Source organism: Jaculus jaculus, chromosome 5 (assembly GCF_020740685.1).
Source record: "Jaculus jaculus isolate mJacJac1 chromosome 5, mJacJac1.mat.Y.cur, whole genome shotgun sequence".
Taxonomy (NCBI): domain Eukaryota; kingdom Metazoa; phylum Chordata; class Mammalia; order Rodentia; family Dipodidae; genus Jaculus; species Jaculus jaculus.
Genome location: NC_059106.1, coordinates 51183954 through 51201254, shown reverse-complemented (window position 1 = coordinate 51201254; position 17301 = coordinate 51183954). Strand labels below are relative to the sequence as shown.

At 54.7% G+C, this 17301-nt stretch overlaps 1 protein-coding gene across 1 annotated transcript in view; it reads right to left on the bottom strand.

Annotated features, from left to right (window-relative positions):
* The window catches only part of Igsf21 (immunoglobin superfamily member 21), a 265839-nt gene extending 249126 nt beyond the window's left edge, over positions 1–16713 (bottom strand). The window contains exon 1 of the mRNA XM_045150543.1: positions 16598–16713. Within this exon, the coding sequence (XP_045006478.1) occupies positions 16598–16670 (73 nt within the window). The 5' untranslated portion in view covers positions 16671–16713. The remainder of the gene's footprint in view (positions 1–16597) is intronic.
* Positions 16714–17301: the final 588 nt, after the last annotated feature.

The following is a 17301-nucleotide window of genomic DNA, read 5'->3' as shown; positions in this document are numbered from 1 at the left end:
GAAGGGTATGCTGGTCTGCTTTTGAATTTGCAGAGAGCCCATGGGGAGGGTCACAAACTCTGGACTAGAGGTACCTACTGTGCCGTGTGGCTCTGGCTTCATTACTTCACTTCTCTGAGCCTGGCCCCCTGAGTGGGACGTCTACAGGGCCAGATGGGTTAGGGGTGCATAGATACCAAACAGGCCTCTCCCTCCAGACTCCCTGGTCTGTGCTGCCGGCAGGGTTCCCCTGTCACAATAGCATATGACACGTGGCTTGGGCCCTGCTCTGAGCTGGAGAGGTGGCTATGGCCAGCAGCTGTGACAGCCGGAACCAACTCTGGTGCTCGTAATAAAACATAATGAAGCGTGGATCGTAGAATATTTCGTCTAATTCAAGGCTCCCATGGGGTGGGGGGCGAGTGGTTGGCTGGCAGAGGAGAAGGAGGGACTTAAGAGGAATGACCTGGAACAGAACAGAACAGGAAAGGAAGTGTGAGACAGGGACTCACAGCTGGCGCTGGGTGGGCTTCCCAGGACACCTCAGAATGGGAGGTGGCAGAGTCTAAACTTTTGTGCCAAATATGACCCAGCCAGTGGCCCTGCAGGCAGAAACAAGGAGAGTAGAACTTGAATTCCCACAGTCCCCTCCCCCCACCCTCCCAGGTGCTCAACCTCAAAGGCCTTTCTTGACCGTTTTACTTTATTTTTTATTTTTATTTATGAGAGAGAAAGAGGCACATAGAGAGAAAGACAAAGAGAGACAGAGAAAGAATGGGCAAGCCAGTGCCTTCAGTTGCTGCAAATGAACTCCAGACTTATGTACCACCTTGTGCATCTGGCTTACGTGGGTCCTGGGGAATCGAACCTCGATCCTTTGGCTTTACAGGCAAGCAAACAGGGCTGAGAAAGCCTATCTTGGAAAATAGGAACATGTACATAGTATATCTACCAACTCTCCAAACCTTTTGAATGCCTGCACTGCCTTGGCACCCATACCAATGCACAGGGCTGGAGATGAGTGACAAGGTTTCTCTGGGTGCTGGAGCCCCACAGTTGTGCACATACCAGGTGCCCCCAGACATTTGTTGAGTGAATGGTTGAATGAATGAATAAAGTGATGTCCCAGATGAGGCTTGAATCACATGTCAAGGACTTAGTCCAACAGAAGTAGATTTTAGCAGTGGAATCCACATGTGCAAGGCCCTGGGCAACTCAGAGTGTGGGGGGACAGGACTTTCTACCCAGCTGTGTGCCCCATTGGTTCCTTTGAAAGGTACCCATCTGTTGGGCATGGTGGCACACGCCTTTAATCATAGCACTCAGGAGGCAGAAGTAGGAGGATCGCTGTGAGTTACAGGCCAGCTTGAGGTTACATAGTACATTCCAGGTCAGCCTGGACTAGAGCAAGACCTTACCTCAAAAAAAAAAAAAAAAAAGAAAGAAAGGAAGGAAGGAAGGAAGGAAGGAAGGAAGGAAGGAAGGAAGGAAAAATAACGAAAGAACAAAAAGAAAAGAAAAGAAAAATGAAAGGTACCCATCCTCTGCTTCCCAGAACACTTAGAAAAATAGGTTTCCCCTGGAGCCACACTTTCTGGGGTTCCAGTTAGAGGGGGAATCTGGCAGAAGACCCTTACTCTAGTTCCATTTGCTCTGGACCCATCACCATGGGCCATGTGTCCCTGCAGATCCACTCCAACGCCACCCACCTGTCTGCTGGGTCCCACAAAGTGCACTTCATGTAACCGCAGTGCCTGTGTCCCCTTTCTGTGGGAAACGGCACTTTGAAAGTAAAACCCTTTAAAATTTAAAGACCTGGGCTGCATGCTCTCCGCAGGAAGCTTTCAGCAGCTGCTGGAAAGAAGTAGCAGTAATCACCAGGCAGAGACAACAGAGCACGGGCCCCTCCCATGATGGAGAGGCACAAGGGGGCCCTTGGCATTCCACAGCAGCCCAGGCATGGGGTCCTGGAGCCCCAGAACCCCCCCCCCCCGAGAGCCCCACGGAGTAGGATACAATGCTAGCAAAGGGACTACTGGCAGAGAAACCAGCGGGCAGAGAGCCCTGCTGTGCCACCCTGACCAAGTGGTTCGACCCCTCTGGGCTGCTTTAGCATAATGAGGATCCCTCAGCAGGAGCTCCCTAGGGCTGGGAAGGTGTTCCTGAGTTCAGCCAGGCAAGAGTGGTCACTGAGCCTCGGCCGCAGTGGCTGTTCAGAGGACACCGCTCTTGGTACCACACACAGGCAAGAACAAGGGGCCCCCGCAACAGGGCCGAGCCTGCACAGCCTGCTTTGGACCACGCGTCCAGAATCATTCCTTAGGACACACGGTTAAGAGAAGTACTTGGTGACCAGGAAGGTCATTGGCTCCGGTGGCATTGTTCAGTGGAAAAAAGCGGTCTCATCACTGTAGGGTGGACCCACCACTGCAGCAGCTGTGAGTGCCAGTTACTTGGGTTCACAGCAAGAGCACCCATGTCATCAAAGGGCTGGCTCACTTTCACCTGACACATTTTGTCCATGTCCGGTGGCAGTCCCACCTTATATCTTCCCTGTAATGTATATGACCTTCGCCCCTGCCTCCCAGATCCTCAGATGCCCCAGGACCTGTGTAACCTATGACACTGTCTTTGTAGTCTCTTCCTCTTAGAACCCCTCTGTTATCTTCTTTCCCTGGCAAACTCCTATGCAACCTTCAAGACCCAGTCACCTGTGGTCCTCTCTAGCAATCTCCAGGAGATTAGCCATTCCCCAGACTGCATCCCCCAAAGGCCTTGATGGCTGTTTCAATTTTAAATATCCAAACCTTCCCTGTGATGGCCTGCCCACCAATCCCATGAGACCGTGACCACCTTGAGGAAAGGTACTTATCCCCAGCCTTAGCACAGATCCCAGCCTAGAGTAGATGCTCAGTAAACAGGACATATCATGGCTCCAAGTCAGTGTCAATCAAACTGGCTGTCCAAGGCCAGTGCTTCATCTCAAAGGCCAGAGCAGGGGAGAGACAGCATCATACCAGTCTTTATGGAAGTATTTTGGACATCGATGAGGCTCTCCCCTTCCAAACACATTGCCCATCCAAGAGCTGTAGGCCAGGCTGAGGAGATGGCTCAGTGGTGAAAGATGGAAGCCTGCTGGCCCGAGTTCAGTTCCTCAGCACCTACCTAAAACTGAATGCAAAGTTGCATTCATGCCTGTGATCCCAATGTACCTATGGCAAAGGGGGGCAGAGCCAGGGGGATGTGGGAGCTCCAGGGCCAGCTAGACTGGCACACACAGAGGCAAAGAAACAAATAAAGGAGTCCCTGTCTCAAACAAAGTAGGATGAAGGAGAAGACAAACACAAGAAGGTTGTTCTCTGATAGCAACACACACACACACACATACACACACACATTATAAACAAGAGCTACAGATCCCCTGACTCACCTTTCCTTTTATGGCCCAGGAAAGAGAGGTGACCTTAGTTAACAGGGACATTGAAATTAGGTCCAACCTCTCCAGACTCTCAGCCGAGGGCCTTCCCACCAAACTGGTATTTTTTTCAAATTGTTTATTTATGTATATATTTATTTGAGAGAGAAAGAGACTGATAGAGAGAGTGGGGGATGGACACATCAGGGCCTTCAGCCACTGCAAATGCAAGCCTTGTGCATCTGGCTCATGTGGGTACTAGGGAATCGAACCTGGCTCCTTAGGCTTCACAGGCAAGCACCTTCACTAAGCCATCTCTCCAGACGCCTCCCCCCCACACCCAACCTGGTATTTTCAAAGGTGCCTGGGGGCTGCCACAAGAAGGATTAGAACTGCCTCTTTAAAATTCAGCCTCATGATCATGTAAATATGAAGTAAGAACTGTACAGCTAGACAGCAAGTGCCCACAAGATGCCCACTACAAGACAACCAGAGGAAGAGGGAAGCGAGTTCCCTTTGACATTCAGCAAATGCGGACACTGTAAGCACCAGTATGGATGGGGCAGCGTGTGGTTTGCACAAAGGTCATGGAGGAGTGGCCATCTCAGCAGGGCATCAGGCAGAGCTCACCCACCAGTGCCACACCTCCCAAGGATATGGGACTCTCTGATGACCTAGTGCCCTGCACAAAGAGGTTGTGATGACACCCGTTGCTGTGACCAGCAGCGAGGGCAGAAGGTGACCCAGCCTGCAGAACATGAAAATGAGTCTTCATCAAAGTCAATTTGAACAGTCAGGTAGATGGAAAAGGAGCTGAGCAAGGAAATGTCACCCAGACCAACTTGGCCCCCAAGGAATTACAGATTGTTGGTGGCCCCATCTCTCCCGAAGGATCATGGCTCTTATTGCAAGGACCTGGATGGATCTGTTTGGGAGCAGGGCACCCAGCAAGGCTGGTAGTGTGGACAGCCACATGTTGGCACTAGGCAGGCGCACTCCATCTTGCCCTTGGCACTTCAGAGAAGGAGCCAGAGAAGAGACTGCTGTTGGCATTTGTCACAGCGATTCCCGCTGAGTGCCGCACATATAAGACTTTCATGAATTTCAACCGGCAAAATTAGTCCTCATCAAAGTCAATTTGAACCGTCAGGTGGAAGGAAGAAGGGGCCGGAGGAGGGAAGCCGGAGGTCAGGAGGAAAAGGATCGTCGAGGAGCTGAGAGGACCATGCAGGCTGTTCTCTGGAGGCATATTGACCTCCATTTCGGGACCAGCTCCTTCTCACTGAGTGTGGATAGAGGACAATCCAGAGGACCAATGGGCTAGCTCACTCACAAACCAGGGGCAGCTGGTGGCCGGGGAGCACCTGGTTCTCCAAGCTCCACGCTGGAGGAGCGTGCCTGGAGCCCATTCATGACTGATGGGGTTCAGGCTGCACATGGGGAGAGCCGGTAGGGATGGTAGGAAAGATGACCTAAATGGATCCAAGAAGACAGAACATCTCCGTGGGAAATAGAGTGGAAAATAGACTGGGAAAAGATGAATCGGTGTGCCCTGAGGTGAAGTCATCCATCAGCAAGATGGCCAGGAACGGGGAGGCACAGGGACACCAAGGAGTCCAGAGTAGGAAGGACATGTTGTAAAGGTCATCACCAGCCAGTGTGGAGCACTGGCAGCCTCTTGAGCAAGTCACAATGTGCCTGCAAAGCCTTGCCTACCTCCTTCGGAAACCCACACCCAGGTACTAACTCTTGGCTGAGAGAAGCATAGCATGGGTCCCTTTTGACTGCCAGTGTCGCTAACATCAAGAGCCCCGTTCCAAGCAGTGCTCAGTGTCTCATGTCCCCACCAATACAACGCACTGAGCCACTAAGTACAATCCTCCCCAGGAAGATGGGAAAACTGAGGTTGGGTGGGAGTGCCACTTGCCTGTGGCTACCTTCAAGGCCAACTTAGAGACTACAAATGAAGTTTGGTCAGCAGGTGACCCCTAGACAGGTGGGCAGAGTGGAGTGTCTTCCCTTCAGTTCCCCGTGGTGTTCCTGGGCTCAGGCCACTGCACTGTCAAGCTTTCTGGCATCCGCCACTCCCTCAGGCTAGACAGCTCCCTACTGTCCTAGAGAAACAGCCCTATGATGGTCCTGTTCCCAATACAGAAGCCCTGAGCCCTGACCACTGAGGACTCGGGGATCTTAAAAGTGGCAGCTCTGAAACTCAAGGCCTCTCTGCCTGCCTCCAAAGTGGGTTACCGTATCCGAACCCAGCTGCTAATGGCTCACCTTCGCAGATTGCCGACTCGGTGCACCACCTGCTCGCTTTGCACTTAACATTTTTCTTTAACTTGACTTGTTATTTACTTAAATAAAGCCAATTTAAAGAAAGGAGAATTTAAATCACTGCCCCAAATGGCAAGCCAGCATCACTCGCGTCCGACAGACTGCGAGAGCAATTATGCTGCGAAGAGAACGAGGCTGGGACAAGCCCCCCTCCTGGAAGGCCTGCACTCCCAACTGTTCTCTGGACATATTTTTTTTTCTTTTCCGGAGTCTCCCTGTGTAGCTCAGGCTGGCCTCCTGCCTCGTCCTACCGAGTGCTGGGATCACAGACGTGCACCACCAAGCCTGGTTTCTGGACCTGTTATCCTTTGGTTGCTCAGGGAGGCCAGCAGGTGGTGGAGGGGCTAGCATCCTCCCAAGATATTCTCCCTCTCCCTGGCCCTACAAGAACTATGAAGAAAATGTGGAGGACCCTTCCTGTCTGGTTCCTAGTGACTTCACACCAATACCCCACTCCAGAGGAACGTGGCCATAGACCAGACCACCTGTGAACTTTCTACAAAAGTCGAATTATGCCTTCCACATCATCATGGAGCACCATGTGGCTGGAGTGGCAGCTGGGATGGAATGTTGCTGAGCCCAGTCATACAGATGCTGAGAAATGACATAGTTTTGATTGTGTAGCCACATATGTCACATATTGAACAGCAACAGCTCTAGAATTTAAGTCCCATGAGGGCAAAGACTAGCCGGTTCCATTCTCTTTTGTATTTCCAGCCCTGCACAGAGCCTGGTCCAGGAATCTTGCAGCCCTTGTGTACTGTACAAACTAATGAGAGGAAGGGAAGAAGGGAGGGAGGGGGGGGAGGGAATGAAAAAGGCAAGAAGTAAGGAGGAGGGAGAGGAAGAAGGAAAGGAGGAGGGAGGGAGAAGGCGAAGAGAAGAGAGGAAGTAAGGGAAAAGGGAGAGATAAAGGACAGGAGAGGGAGAGAGAGGGGAGGAAGAAAGGAAGGAGGAAGAGAGGAGGACGGGGAATGGAGGGAGGAGATACACCTGTCTCTGATTCCTGAAACAAGCTACACTCTGAAGTCCAGATTGCCCTGGAAGCCACTCATTCTGCCCCTTGGGTAAGCTTCGCCCGCCCACAGGTTACTTGCCTCTGCTCCACCCCACTTCCCACTCCCCAGCCAGGCAACAGACAGGCTTCAGGACCCCTCCTACCCCCGCAATCCTTGATGCCACTTCCCCTCCTAGCGACCCACTTTCCTGCTGCAGAAGGGAACAAAGACATCTTTGTGAAGTGGCCACTGTGGCCATCCCCACTCCCCCTTCCGCTCCTGCCTGGGACATTAGGTGCCCAGTGACAATGAGCAGCTCCTCACCTGCTCTGTGGAGCCAGACACCTGGCTTTTTGCTATTGTATGGCCTGCATTCCCTCTTGTCAAAAACCAGCCATGCTGGCTCAGGTGTTGAGTTCTGCATGCCAGCTATGGACACTACTGCTACCCACCCCCACCCCCGCCTGCTTCTCAGCCTGGCCTCTGTGCCCCTGAGCCTCTCTGTGCTGCCCTCCTAGCTCAGCACGCCTATGACACCCCTCATGGACACCTTTCTTTGGGGGTTATGAGTAAGAGAAGAGGAAGGGACAGAGCTGGCGAGCTAATAGGAGCTCCCAGCATTGGGACAAACAAGCCCATCAGAGAAGCGCCAGCGCCTCTGTAGAAAGAGAAACAAAAGGGCAAAGGGGACAGCTTGGCAAAGGAACAAAAACCCAATGGCTCAGCTGCCTCGCTCCCTGGCGGCTCCTGTGATTTATGAGGCTGGGGACTGTCCCCCACTGGAGTACTGCCAAGTCCCCACCAGACACTAGAAGGCCCTGATGCTCCCACACAGGACTTTTCCAGGGCTAGGCTTGCTGGCAGAGCTCAGGACAGGGCTGTGGGTCTTGTCACCCACATGCGCTCAGTGTGTGGGTGCATGCTCAAGAAAAGTCTTGGGGGCTAGGTAGATGGTTCAGTGGGTATAAGCATGAGGACCTGAGTTTAGATTCCCAGCACCTATGTAAAATGCCAGGCATGGTAGCATGTCCTCTAATCCCCATGCTGGCGAGGCAGAGACAAGAGGATCTCTAAGGCATGCTCGCTGGCTATAATCTTTAGGTTCAGTGAGAGACCCTGTATCAAAAGTGAGGTGGAGATCAGTTGAGGAAGACACCTGATGTTGACTTCTGGCCTCCATATGTATATGTACAAATGTGTGCCTACACATAAGTAAACATGCATACATGCATGTATATATAACACACACACGCCAAAAAGAAAAGAATCCCTCTCATCTCTGGCCTCAATGTTTACATCTTCAAAATGGGAAGAAGGAATAGCTGGGTATGGTGGTACATACCTTTAATCTCAGCCCTTGGGAGACAGAAGAAGGAGGATCACTGTGAGTTCAAGACCAGCCTAAAACTACAGAGTGAGATACAGGTCATCCTGGGCTAGTGTGAGACTCTATGTAGGAAATAAATAATATGAAATGGGAAGAAGGGTCAGGCAGGGTGGAGCAAACCTGTGATCCTAGCTATCATAAGTCAGAGGCAAGAGGATTGAAATTTAAGGCTAGTTTGGGCCACTTACTGAGATTCTGCCTCAAAAGTAAAAAAAAAAGGGGGCTGGAGAAGATGGCTTAGCAGTTAAGGCACTTGTCTGCAAAGCTGAAGGACCACAGTTCGATTCCCCAGGACCCACGTGAGCCAGATGCACATGGTGGTGCATGCATCTGGAGTTCGTTTGCAGTGGCTGGAGGCCCTGATGTGCATATATATATGTATTTTTTTTTAAGTACAAAAGGGCCAGGATGTAGCGATGTAGCCCAGTGGTAGAACACTTCCCTACATGCACATGCCCTTGCGTTCCATCCACAGTGCTGCAAATCCATCCATCCACCCATCCATCCATCCATGGAAGACGGTGAACAGTGCAGAAAACCTCTCAGCCTCTTGGATCTGATATGCTGCAATTGTAAGGGCTGGAATTCCAAAGGTCCCTTACTGATCCCTAAATGGGGCTTTCACTGTGTCCCCTCCTCTGGGCAGTGGGATTTTAAATACTTCTTCCCTTTGTGGGAACCTGGAGATACCTATCACCTGGTGGGGAGCCAGGCACCCTGACAGCAGCAGCCACCATCTCTCAAAGCCCTGTCCCGTACCAGGCGCACTCCATAGGACACTCCCCATGTCACATGACTTGTCCTTCGCAGCAGCTTTGCCCTACAGCACTGCCATGAAGAGAGACACAGGCCTCTGGGGGTAAACCAAGGCTGAAAGTAAGTGACTAAGACAAGACCTAACCCAATCAGATCCTAGAGTTCTCCAGAGGAAACCCCTCCTCCCGTCACCCTTGACCCAAGCCCAAGACACAAGCTCCATTCCAGCCTGGGCTGCTCTTATCACCAGATCTGGATACTGAGCGTCACGGGCAATCCCCGAAGCAGGGGTGTCTTCCTGGAGGCCATTGTCTCTTTGGCAGCCCTGTCAAGCAACCATGTCACCCAAGCAACCACGTGTCACCCCACAGAGGTTCAGAATGGCTCCCAGCTATGAGTTGCAACACCAAACTCATATTCCTAGAGCACCAGACGTTCCCTTCAGCTGCACCAGGATGCCAGGCAGGCAAGCGGCGGCGCCTGTCCAGCCTTCCTCCTCATTTCGGCCTCCAGCCATCTAGCTGGCCACATCTCCTAGAGCTGGTAGCATTCCCAACTTTTTTTTTCTGCCTGGATCCCCTCTGGACCATCTAGAGCAAGTCCACCCCAGCAGCCTCCCTGGGCTGGCCTCTCCCTGCCCCCGCCCCGTGCCCTCTCTGTGAAACCTGCTCAATGAGCCATCCTCAGACTTTTCTCAAGCTAGTTTGGGCTGCATGGGGCAGCCCTCCAGGGGAAGGAAGACCTATCAGGAATTTCCTAGCCAGGCCGCTCTCAGGTCTGTATTAGCTGCTTATTTTTGAAGTGAGGGGATTTGGCTCTGAGGTCAGCTTCCTGCAGAGGCAGGGAGAAGGGGTCTGTCAGAGTCCCTCAACCACGACCGCCAACCCCACTGCATGCCGAGTATATCATGAAGTCTTACTCCTCCCCAGCCCTTGCTTTTGTTTTACTTTTGAGTCAGGGTCACAAGTAGTCAACTACCTCCTCTTCAATGCTAGCCATCTTCACACCTGAGCCTCAGTGCCCTTCACCTGAGCTACGGACACAAAGCTAGCGGCCTTCCTTTCTGCTGTGCAGCCCCATGGAATGCTGGGTGGGAAGAATCTGCTCATTCTCAAGTGCTGGCGGACACAGAACTGGTCCAATGATCTGCCCATCTTTAGAAAGGCAGATATCATGGTTGCTAGGAAGTTCACCTGTATATCCAGATGAAATCCTACATGGGGTAGGGCTTCTTATACCCTTTTCCACAGAAGCAGAAGGCTTCTAGCCAACTCATTTAAACCAATGTGCATGTGTCAAAACCCTGGCTCTGCACAGCATTCAAATTCCAGGTGAATGTCTGATGGCCCTGTCTTGGGGGGTGCCTTACCTGACAGTCCCACCCATCCTGACAGAGGCCCATTCTTCCCAGACAGAAACTGAGACACCCCCCCCCCATCTCACCCACAGGCCAATGGGTAGAAGATTGGAGGGTCGCGGGAACATTTCACAAAGGAAAGGGACCCAATGTGGGGGGTCTCAGACTTCACTGAGTGGGCTTCAGGGAATGGTGAAGAGAAGATGTGGGACCAGCCACCTCAACCCAGTCAGCTGGCCTTGCTGGGTTCTACCACAAACAAGGCTCACAGCAATCATAACATTGAGGGGGTGGGGTTGCGAGGGTCAAGCAGAATCTTGTCCACACGAACGGCTGACATAACTCTGCACCTCGAGCCCCAGAAAGGAGCTGATGAGAAGATAGATGAGGGAACTTGGGGCCCCAGTGCCTGAAGCTTGAGTTGGAGCCCCCTCCCCCGATCATTGTTCTTTTTTTAATAATATATTTTTTTAATTTTTTTGCTTTTTATTTATTTATTTATTTAAGAGCGACAGAGAAAGAGAGAGAAATAGAAAGAGAGAAAAAGAGAGAGAGAGAGAGAGAGAGAATGGACCCGCCAGGGCTTCCAGGCACTGCAAATGAACTCCAGACACATGTGCCCCCTTGTCCATCTGGCTAACATGGGTCCTGGGGAATCAAGCCTCGAACCGGGGTCCTTAGGCTTCACAGGCAAGTGCTTAACCACTAAGCCGTCTCTCCAGCCCCAATCATTATTCTTAATACCAATTTACCAGAGCCCATGGCCTGGGTGCTGTACTTGACACCATCTCAGCTCTCTCCCCATCACACACCACTGGAAGCAGGTCCCAGTATCTGCCCCCAGAGATAAAAATGGATGGCTTCTTGGGGCCCCATTGACAAGAGGTACCTTCTAGTGATTATCTTCCTGGCTCTGCACAGCATTCATATTCCAGGGAGTGTCTGATGGGCCTGCCTTGCGGGGGGCACCTTATCTGACAGCCCCATCTACCTTGGACCCAGAAGACAACAGAGCTCTCAGGGAAGCTGCCTGGCTTGGAGTCTCACAGTCAGCTCACCACCTGTGTGTACTTTGAGAGTGCGCCATGTCACTCCCCAGAGCAGATTTGAGTGGTATGAGCAGAAAGGTTGGAAGACAAGCCAGCACCCATGCCTGACCCCCATCCCCCGGGATGGACTCTGTACTGCCCTGCTGTCCTTCTGCCCCTCTGAGCTGTAGGAGGTGGCTGCATAGTCTCTAGCTCACCACACAGCATGTTCAGAGCTCCATCTGTGGAACCCTGACTGGCCAGCAAGCCTAGCGGAGCCCAGGCCCCTTCTGCTCTAGATATACCAAAATTGTACAGCGAGGTCACACCACCCCTGTTCCTTCCCTAGAACTTATTCTTGAAGACAGGAACCTCCTACAGGTGACACCATCTACGCCCTGGCATCCACTGCCAAAGGTCAAAGCCGCTGCCCAGGACCCTGGGGAGGACAATGCAACTGTCCGCAGACAGCTTCAGAGCTGGGCGGAAACTCTCAGGTCTCCACTCATGAAAGATATTCAACCTCATTCATTATTTGTAAAAGGGGAGAAGGGAAGGAATAATCAAGGGAAAAGGAAGAGAAAGAGATGAGAAGGAAGAAATACAGACCAGGAAAGGAAGGAGGGAGGAAGGACAAAACAACAAAAATCAAAACAAACAAGCAAACAAACAAAAACAACACTGAGACTGGTTCATCTGCTGTGGACCACGCTCTCGCCCTACTGGATGAGGTCAGGCCTGTCAGCTCTACTCACTGCAGGCATACCCTGTCCATGACAGATGCCCACTCATTCTCTCAGTGATGACAGTGTCTGTCAGGGACACGCCCTCTCCCATCTGTGCACACTGAAATCACTCCACTTCACCTTGAGTTGGGTGAAGAGAGACGTATGCAGACAGGAATCTGGACCTCCTGTGGCCTTACATGCCCAAGACCAAGGAAAGGGCAGAGCTCCATCTCCACAGGAAACAAAGAGCACCCAGGAAGGAGCTTAGGCTAGGGAGTCAGCCCGCCTCATGCTGGGTCCCTGCTCCCCCCTTACTGATGGGGTGGCCTGGTAAAGTCACTTAACCTCTGTGAGTCTGTTTCCTCCTCTGTAAAATGGGACTGACTTTTCTTCTCAGAGGGCTCACAAGGACCAAAGGAGAGAATGAGGACACATACAACCGAGGGCTTAGCTCAGCTGAGGAAGACATACAGCTCTCTCCTCCCACTAAGTGAGGAATCCACTGCCCACTGAAGCCGAAGCTTTACAAAAGCGGCGCACATCACATACAACAGATGTTGGGTGACCGCGGTGAGCGAATGAATGTCCAGCAACCTGGGAGGGGGATGGGTACAGCAGAAGGAGCTCAGTGGGAAGCCAGGCCGCTGGCCACTCAGATCAAAGACCCATGGGATCCTGGGAAACCCAGTTAGCAGAACCAGCTGCCCTCTCTTGGTTGGTCTCTCAGCCTTTGAAGTTCCAAAGCACTGCTATGAACCACAGACCTCAGCAAGTGCCTTCAACTCCCGCACTTCCCTCCTCCCCAGGAAGGCTCAACAGTGAGTGTGAGGCCAAGGGACATCCTTTAAATGGCCCCTGTCAACCTTGGCTGAACACCATGCCCACTGAATTCTCTGCTGCCCGAGGGAAAGAAAAGTGGATGAAAAAGAGTCTGGGGCAAGGCCAAGAGACAGCTGTGAGGAGCTCACACTTCCATACCTCACTAGCATACCTCAGAGCTTGGAGCCTCGGGTTCCTAATCTGTGGGGAGAGACCTCTAAATTCATTTTGTAGCACATGTGAGGAGCCCATCCAGTGGACGCTTTGCTAAGGATTCACATAATAGCAGCTATCGAAGAAAAAAAAAAACCAAAACCCATTTAGGCTATGAGGAAGGGTGTTGTCTAAGAGTGTTAAGGAGCTGTGAGGAAAGACCATTTTAGGACAGGTGACAGGTTTCAGCCTTTGCCTCCATCGGACTAGAGCAGTTGTGCCTTCCCACCAAGCACTCTCCTCCAGACACAGAGCTGTTAGGGCTGGGATGAAAATCAGTTCCTTCCAAAAGGAGAATTTATACATGTGTGTGTGTTAGTGTCAGCCACCAAAGTTAAGTGATCTCAGAGGTCATTCCAGCTCTGACATTCTATGCACTTAAAAACCCCAAATTATATTAGTTGACATCTCACGGAAGTCTGTTGGCAGGGTGTCCTGGTGGAGGGGTTGGAGTCTCCTCAGGGACGGGGCCGATTGAGCCTGAGCGGGCTAGCGGGTCCTGGGGAAGTGGTTGGGTACCTCCCCTAGTTCCTGGAGAAGAGGCACCCCGCTCACCCACACCCCCGCGAGGTGGGGGAGGGGCGGCGGAGAGAGGGTGAAATATGAAGTCGTCACACCTGCTCTCCGCGTGCAGCCAGCGGCGCAGCTCCTCAGCTCTGCGGAGCCAGCCCTTCTTGCCATCCACCTGCCGACACTGAGCCGCAGAGCCGGAGCTGGCAGTGCCGCCCAACCCCAGTCGCTAAGATCGCGGAAAGAAGGGAGCTTCAGCCCTATCTGGAGCGGCCTGAAGCCCGCTGCTCTCAGCACAGAATGTTCCAGGGGCAAGTCCAAGGCAATTCCCTCTACCTTTGTCTCTCCAGAATTGTTGCACATCTCTCTGGGGTCACTGCACAGATTCAAGTTCAGGATTTCCTAGAAACGCCCAGGCAAGAGTCTCCTGGGTTAGAGGAGTTATAAAGGCTCCAGGGCGTCCCTGGGTGATGGGGGGGGAAGGGGGGCATTGAAATCAGGGTTCTTGAAAGCGTCTGATGCTGGGGAGCGGGGCCAGCCAGGACAGGGGCTTGTGGCCCAGCCAGAGCTGTGTGCAGGGGACTCCTTTCAGGTCAAGCTCCTTTCCGGTCCAAAAGGGAGGCTCGCTGGCCTTGACTCCCCAACCCTCCCCAACCCAGCATGACCATCATCGCCCTTTCCTTTCTGGAAGGAAGGCCCAGAATCCACCCTCCAACCCATCCCAGGCAGGGAAAACTGCCACTGGGCCGCTTCCAGCAAGGGCGCCCTCGTCTGGCACAGCCCGCCTCTCGCGCCTCCAGGGGACCCTTCTCGACCCCCCCCCTTCCGCATTGTGGTACAGCCTGGAAAGGGAAAGGGGATCCCACCCTGGTGCGCTCCCGTTCCCCCCACCGCATGGCCTCAGCACCTCCTCCTGCTCCCAGGGAGGGGAAAGTTTCCTGTCCCTGGCCTGGGGCTGCGGCGCCTAGAGGCCGCGCCCCCTCCCCGTGCTCGCGCCCACGCCAGGCCTCCTGCTCGTTCGCTCTCCCGAGAGCGAGCGAGAGAGAGAGCGAGAGAGAGAGCGAGAGAGAGCGAGAGAGCGAGAGAGAGCGAGAGAGCGAGAGAGAGCGAGAGAGCGAGAGAGAGAAAGGCGTCGGGAGCCCGCGCTTCCCACGGAGACCCGCGAGCCCAGCCGAGCCGAGCCCAGCCGAGCCGAGGCGCCAGGGACGGACCCGGGGCAGCAATCTGCAGCCTCGTAGCCTCGCAGCCCGCAAACGTGGTTCCGGGGTTCCGGAGCGAGCGCACAGGGCGGAATCTTGACGCAGCCGGGGTTTCACACCCAGCTCGTCTCATCACCTCCCTGGCCACCGGGTCCTTTCCCTTCCCCGCATCCCAGGGAAGAAGGGTGTTTTCCCGTCCGTCCCCAACCCCCAACCCCGCTCCCTGCGACGTCCAGGTGAGGGCTCCAAAGCCCAGTGACGGCGTTGGGACCTCTTCCCACCCTTGACACCCCAGGTAATCTTTCCTTCTAGAGGCATCCGAAGGGGGGAGCCCTCGCCCCAAAGTTAGGGGAAGGGTTTTGGGTTTTTTTTTGGTTTTTTTTTTTGATACAGTTTGAAAAGTATTTGCTCCAAGGGTAGAGGGGATCAAACCCAAGGCGTGCATTCCCTCTGGGTCACACCAGCCCCTCCGCACCCGCGCGGTCGGGAACACCACCCAAGGCTGAAATTCTCCCATCCGCAGACCCAGCTCTCTCCAAAGACTTTGGGGTTGAAGTGAGATGGGGCTATTTTAGGGAGACACCCTTTTGAGACAGACAATCTCAGAACCCCGTGTGCCCTTTCCAGTGGGACAGGGATTGTGGCAAAGGGCAGAGCTGACCCTTCTCCACCCAAGTGGGATAGAATAAGCCAAGGCCCTGCTGGCACGGCGGATACTTTTTGACACTGCCCACCTCCTAGCCTGGGGAATGGGGAGTAGGGAGGCTCTGACCCTACCAGGGCAGGGTCTGGGCATTCATGGTTGCCGCTTGGTTTAGGGAGACACCCGGACCCTCAGCCAACCGCTGATTGCTGGCCTTGCCTCCGCGCTACGGGGCTGGTGTCTGCTCCCCGTCACTGCCCGACGCTGCCGGGTCGTCAGGCTGGGATCCGCAACCCATTTAAGGCCCACCAGGCGGCGCGCGCAGGGGGTGAGGCCCGAGGCAGCGGGAATCCTGCATCCCGGAGCTGCGGAGTCACAGCTCCGCTCCGAGCAGCCCGCAAAGCTTCTGCCTCTTTCCAGGTTGGCCCCGTCTCGTGCGCGACCAAGTGCACACGGGCACACAACCGCTGCCCGCAGCTCCAGTCGTGGGTCACACTTCCCTGCACACCAGGACCCCTCGCGCCAGGCTACAAGCCACAACACCTCGTGCCCCTGCACCTTCACACATCCCAGAGGGGCACACTCCCGCCCAAGTGTCACAGTCCCATCTCCCGTGCACACAGAAATAGTCACGAGCTGTCACACATCCCTAAAGAGACCAGCACACTCGGGGCACACGTGAAACGTCACGCGCCTCACATGCACCCATCCCTTCTCAGGCTCATACACAGGGCTGACACGAACTCACTACCCTTCACACCCTCATGACGAAGCTGGCATGCGCTCAGTCCCCCCCGCCCCGCGCCCCCAAGCACTCACTCACACTTCCACACACCTCTATGTAACTGATCTAGACACGCCAACACCTCTCCAATACTCACACACACACACACACACACACACACCTCAATGCACTCCCACACCCTCTCCACACAGATCTCCTTGTGGGTCACCCTCACACATAGACACAACAAAGACACACACACACACATACACACACACACGCACGCACGCATGTTCTGGCACGACCCAAGAGGGCTTTCTCCAAAAGCGACATCCTCACTGGCTCCCTTGCCTCTCCAGGACAGAGCTCGGACCCCAAGCTTCCCGGAGTGACCCGGAGCCTCGCGCTCTTGTACGGCGGCCGGTCCCCGCGCGCGCGCGCGCGCGCGCCCCGCACCGCCACCAGCACCATCATCCCCCGGCTCCCCGCGGTCGCCGGTCCACTCACCGCGCGCCAGGTCCAGGATCGCGGCTAGCAGCAGGCAGACGCCGTGGCTGCGGAGGCTCGGAGCGGCTCGCATGGTGCCCGGGAGCTGGCAGGGGCTGGAGGGGCGGCGGTGGTGGCGGCGGGTCCCCTCGCCATGGGCTCAGGCGCTCTCCTGCCTTGGGCTGCCGGTCGAGACGGTGGCGGGGCGCCGAGGGGGCGCCCCCATGCCACCGTGGCCGGGCCGCCGGGCGCCGGGCTGCCCTGGGCTGGGGCTCGTGTGCGGGGCGCCGCGATCCTGGCGCTCCGGGTGTCTCCGGGCGCGCGGCGGCTCGGGTTTCCTCGGCTGCGCGCGGCGCCTACCACTGCCGGAGTCCGATCGGCGGCAGCAGCGGCGGCGGCGCCGGAGTTTGGAGCCCGATCGCGGCGCTGCCGTCGCCTCGCGCTTGCTGACTCGCTCGCGCCCCCTCCCCTTCCCTCCCCTCCCCTCCCCGCGTCCGCCCCCTTCCCCCGCCCTCCTCCCCGCCCCCCGCCTCCCTCGCCGCTGTATAATACAGACTTTTCTTTAATCCTTTCTGGGCTGTTCGGCTCTCTCGTCCGCTAAGCCGATTTATTGCAGAGAGAAGAACTCGCCCCCTCCCTCACATCCCTGTGCCCCTTCGTCTCCTGCCCCCTCCCCCTTCACACCACAGCTCCGCTTGGTGACTCTCACCCCCCCACCCCAGCCA